Raw genomic sequence first — 6,133 nt, forward strand, 5'->3', positions numbered from 1 at the left:
AATTGATACTTATGACAAGAATGAAATCTAATTATTTTTAAACTTTAAAAACTAAAAACATAAATTATACAGAGAAAGATTTAGAGTATATTTTAATTTAATTAAAAATAAAATTGTAACTAGTGTATAATGCTATTATAATTGATTCCAAAGGGTAACAAGATTGCATAGTTGTTCTATTGTAATTGAATGTGTCGGTTGGGTTAGTTGGTAAAATAATACATGCAAAATTTTTAATAAATTATTTACTTTTGTCTTCTTCCTTTAGCCTCCGCTGTTCTAGCATAATATGCATCTTTATAATAATACGTTTAAAGGGTATTTTTTATTTATATAATGTAATTAATTAATTGATTTCAAAATAATAACTATTTACTACCTAAATTTAATATAAAAAATATGACTAAATATAAATGAGGAAGAAAGAATGGCGTTTGTAATTATCCTTTTTCTGTAATTTTAATTGTTTCATTTACTAGTCTATTGGATATAGTTCGTCCCATTGAATTTGACATGTTATTTGTTTTAAAATTTAAATTCAATTCCACAGTCGTTTTTGTGGTTGAAAAGGATATTTTAATGAATTAAAGATCTTTATACATTATTTTTTACGTTGAATTTTAAATAATACGCAACATTTTGGATATTATATATATATATATATATATATATATATATATATATATATATATATATATATATATATATATATATATTATAAACTAAGTATTATTTTTTTATTCGTAAAATTTGTTAGATTGAATTAACTTTACATTTATTCAGTAATTTTTATTAATATTTATACTTAATTATATATTTTGCTATTATAGTTAACTTATTTATGTATGAAGTTCATCATTATTATAACAAGAATTTTCTATGTTAGTTTATTTAGATATTAAAAAACTAATATAAATATAGACATAGAAGGCAGACAATTTGAACCAACATTCCCAATTTCTATATTAACTCTGTTACAACCACGATAAAATGATAAAAACATAAACACTTACACCATAAAATATTTATGTCAGATAATACGAAACACCAACAATATGTAGCGTTGTATGTATAGAAAGTTACAAAACACCATATAAATATTTATAAAGACTATAAAATCTATCAATTTTAATAATAAATTATTATTATTATTATTATTTATTTTTAAAATATAAAGACTCTAGATTCATAGTCAAGAAAACCATTCTTATTACCCTGGAAGATAGCTTTATTACAAAAAAGAAAACAAGGTATATTGTAATAACAAAGTAGATTGAGATTCTGATCTTCCTGAAAGATGTAACTCCATTTAATCATATTTTGAAGATATTTATGTTTGAAAAGAAAAGAAAAAATATTCGTAAATGTTTTGGAACGTTGGAAAACCCATGCCGTGGTTTTCGAATTGAGAACGTTATAAACACACACAAGACAGCGTTCCATAAGACCCAAACAATTTAAAAACTTTGAAAAAGACATAAGAAAGAGACAAGGGCACATGAGTAATTTCATAGAAAGAAGTGTAACCATGCCAACAAATGCCACCATCTCCTCTTTCCATTTCCAGCTGTGACCAAATCATCCCTGTCCCCCCCTCACATGGCCCTTTCCTTAACTCAACCATGGTTACTTTCTTACCATTTCCTTAACCATCGTCATCTGCCTTTTTCCTTTATTACCTTCTATATATGTCAAACCATGACATCCATTAACGTCAAAGATCAATGTTCGTTTTGTTTATGAATAATATAGCTTCGATATAAGTCTAAGATACATCATTAATTCTTATTCAATGACCATAACATGCATTCAAAGTCCCTTTTAAATGTATGAGATTCATATTTATACAAAAATACTGTTCAAAAACTACTATATTATGTTATGTATATATAGATTTTGGAACAAGTTAAAAAAATTATAAACATATTTTGAAGTGAATTGTATACGGATAGGTTTTGAGAAAATTATTAATTTTCTTTCTTTAATTTTTGTTGTTTGTATACTATTAAAAATTTTACATCGATAAAAAATAAAATTAATATAAAATATATAAGAAAATGTAAACCTCATCTTATAAATTAATTTTTTAAGATTGAATTAGGTTAAAGTATATTTCTTAACATTGTATCAAAGTCATTATTAAAATCTATCTTAATGAAATTTGTTATTTGTTAAATATATTCTACTTTTTATCGGATTAGCCATAGACATAATATAAAAATCAAAGTAAAAAAAATATTTTAGAAATCTTACATCAACTAAAATAAAACTAATTTTTAAATATATAAAAAATATAAACCTCATTTTACTATGTAACACTGAATTACACTTAAAATCTAATATATACAATTATATTTTGTAAAAATTTATTTTAAATTTGTCGTGAATTAGTGCGACTTTGTTATACATAGAGACACTTCATTTTCCCACCACCACTATGAATTATAATTGTTAATGATAAAAAGAAATATAGTCAACTTGACATAATTTATAAATCATGATATAATAAGTTAATAGCAAATCATTGCTAAAATAAACTTTATTAGTTAAACTAAATTTTGAATGATCACATTTTTATTTCAAAATATTCATTTAGTAAATTGATATTTTTCCAAATTGCCTTCTACACTTTAATTAATCGATATATATGTAATGTTCGAAATTTATAGAATGCTTGTTTTTCGAAAATGTTTATAGAGAAAAGTGATATTTCTCATACTTGCTTTTGGATGTTATAAAAGAGACTATTATATATTTACAATATTTGCGTTCGGTTGTCGTTTTATAGAACCAAGTTACTTACCAAAACTATGTTTAACTAACTAATGTTAAAGTTAGTTTAGAACTATATTAAATATTAAAATGTCAGCGAAAATTATATCATTTAATAATAATTAGAATATACATGTGCTTCTATACAATATGTTGGTATAAACTTTAGTTTTTTCACTGATAGAAATTTAATTATAATTTTAGTTGTTTTTTATTAATATCATATATTATATCTCATGATATTTCCAATCAAATTTAAAATAAAATAAATCTTCATTTAACCTATGCCATACTTTACCATCATTAGTATATTCAATACCATAAAATAATTTTAGTGTATTCATACTAATTGACTATTATTAATAATTTAATGTACAGTAGTAAATATAAATAATGCGAATAGTACAACAATTGAAATAAATAATGAGAAAAGAACAAATTTAATAATATTATAAGAGTAAAAAGATAATCAAACAAACTAAGTTAAAATGCTATATAAAATTAAAAAAAAAAGAATATTGTTTACAAAATTAACAAATTATTTTAAACAAGTTTTACCAAAACTATTAATATACACAACAGTCTTATCAACTCATTAAAAAAGCTTGAAATTAGCTCAAAACAATTTTCAAATATACTCTCCAATAATGATAAAAGAAAGAGAGTATAGACACTCATTATTAATAATGACACGATAAATAGTCACATTTAAGTAATGACATTATTAATCTATGGTCATATAATAAAATTTAATGAAAAATTAAAGTGTAAATTTTTTATGAAAATAAAATATTTGTCACATAAAAAATTACAAAAATACATTGGATACATTTTCAAATCATATGAATACGTTAAAAAAAAATACAAGGACAGTATTCATATGTCAAATATCTATCAAGTAAACTATATAATTTTAAAGTGTTGATATACACTTTTCATATCTTATATACGTCATACATATATTCTATTTCCCATTTCTATCTATTAGATTAAAGTCGGAAGAATGTAAAATTAGTTTTATTTGAAAAATAATTAAAAGGCAATTACATATTTGTCTTTTTTCTTTTATTTATAAAAATTTCACTGTTTTCTTTTAAGAATTTTGTCCTTAAATCCTTAACCATGGTTAACCTAACCAAACCACTATCAGTGCCCATACCATCTTTTAACTCCTCTTCCCACTCCTCACTCTCACTTCCACACTCCCACTCTCTCTCCTCTCTCAATCATGGTTGCTCACTCTCGCCTCCCCCTGCTCGTCCTCCTCTCACTCCTCACCGTCGTCTCCGCCCACAACATCACCGACATTCTCGCCGCCGACCCGCAGTACAGCGACTTCAACAACTTCCTCACCCAAACCAGACTAGCAGACGAAATCAACACGCGCCAGACCATCACCGTGCTCGTTCTCAACAACGCCGCATTCTCCGCCGTCGCCGACAAGCACCCCCTCTCCGTCGTCAAAAACCTCCTCAGCCTCCACATCCTCCTCGACTACTTCGACAACACCAAACTCCACCAAATCACCAACGGCACGACGCTCTCAACCACGCTCTACCAAACCACTGGCACTGCCAACGGCAACGTCGGATCGGTCAACATCACCGATCTTAAAGGTGGCAAAGTCGGCTTCGGCTCCGCGGCCTCAGGATCCAAGCTTGACTCGACCTACACCAAATCGGTCAAACAAATCCCCTACAACATCTCCGTCATCGAAATCAGCGCGCCTATAATCGCGCCGGGGATACTGGCGGCACCTCCTCCGTCAGCTGACCTAAACATTACGGCTCTTATCGAGAAAGCTGGATGCAAAACATTCGCCTCACTCATCTCCACTAACGGACTGGTTAAAACATTTCAGTCAACGGCGGACAAAGGTTTGACTATTTTCGCACCTAATGATGAAGCTTTCAAGGCGCGTGGCGTACCTGATTTGAGCAAGCTCACCAATGCCGAAGTCGTCTCGCTCTTACAGTACCACGCTACCGCCAAGTACCTTCCGGTTGGATCTCTCAAAACCACCAAAGACGCCATCAACACGTTAGCCTCCAACGGCGCCGGGAAATACGACTTCACCGTTTCCTCCGCCGGCGACTCTCTAACGATCCATACCGGCGTCGACTCCTCCAGAATCGCCGACACTGTTCTAGATTCCACTCCGCTCTCTATTTACTCCGTCGACAACGTTCTCCTTCCTCCGGAGCTTTTCGCTACGTCGCCGTCGCCCGCTCCGGCCCCGGAACCAGCTAGCTCGCCTTCTCCATCTTCGGCACCAACTCCTGCGGAAGCGCCTTCGCCACTTCCAGCGTCTCCCCCGGCTCCTGCGGGAGACACTCCAGCTGGCTCGCCGGCGGACGCGCCGTCATCTGCGGCTGAGCGGAGCACCTCCGCCGGCAAGAGTAGCGGTGTTCACGTGAAAGCTTCTGCGGTTCTCACTGTTACAGTGACTGCTTTGTCGGCTTTGTTGATTTCCACTACTTTTATGTAATTTTAATAGTTTTTGTTTTGTAAGTGTTTGAGTTTTTGCCTTTTTTTTTCCCGATTATGATTGGACGGGGGAGTTTGGTTTATTTATTTTTTATCTTATAAATTAAATTAGGCATGTGATGTACGACGTGGTAGTGCGGTATTTTATTTTAGGTTTTTTTATTTAATTTAATTTTTGAGTTATTTATGAAGATTGTGGTGGTTGTATCTGGTGTGCCACTTTCTATTTAGTGCTATGTGAAATGGGTTATCCTCTGGCGTAGATTAGTGGTGCATACGAGGGAGGCCACGTGGATGGTGAGTGGGTCCTACGTGTTTCTTTTCTCATTTTAATATATTTTATTATGAAAAAAAAAATTAGAACTCAGATCTAGTTCTAAGGACTGTGCGGCGAATTGTTTTTCAATTCCCAACAGCATTTTTTTACTGCTAAGTTAAATTGTTTAAGGATTTAGGTGACGCGCTGAGCGTCTGCATATATTTAACGCGCTCATTCAACTCGTTGATTCTGCTATTGCCATTCTAGCATAAGAATGAGTTAACAAAAACATGGGTCTTTTTTAATTTAATGAAGAGCAATGCGATTAATTAGGAGGGTTAGTTAACTAATTAATTAGCCTTAGATAGATGGTTAAGTTAAAAATATGTGGTATGTCAGTCCATAATCAGAGTGATTTACAATAGTTTTGACATCTGCTGTTGGGCATATGATATGATAATGGATATATGCTTTTTTCTGTCTTTGGCTTTTAGGAAGGAATGTACTTTGACTGCACTTAGACCATCATCTATAGACATTGGAGAGTTTCATTCTGACCTTTGGCTATTTGTAGGAAATTTCTATGGACAACAAATATTTAAATTATTCACTTTC

At 31.1% G+C, this 6,133-nt stretch overlaps 1 protein-coding gene across 1 annotated transcript; it reads left to right on the forward strand.

Annotated features, from left to right (window-relative positions):
* Nucleotides 1-3,946: 3,946 nt before the first annotated feature.
* Nucleotides 3,947-5,466, forward strand: LOC108327709 (fasciclin-like arabinogalactan protein 10). Its single transcript, XM_052872327.1, has one exon. The coding sequence runs from the start codon at nt 4,001-4,003 to the stop codon at nt 5,258-5,260; it is 1,260 nt and encodes a 419-aa protein (XP_052728287.1). The 5' UTR covers nt 3,947-4,000; the 3' UTR covers nt 5,261-5,466.
* Nucleotides 5,467-6,133: the final 667 nt, after the last annotated feature.

Source organism: Vigna angularis, chromosome 2 (genome assembly GCF_016808095.1).
Source record: "Vigna angularis cultivar LongXiaoDou No.4 chromosome 2, ASM1680809v1, whole genome shotgun sequence".
Lineage (NCBI taxonomy): Eukaryota > Viridiplantae > Streptophyta > Magnoliopsida > Fabales > Fabaceae > Vigna > Vigna angularis.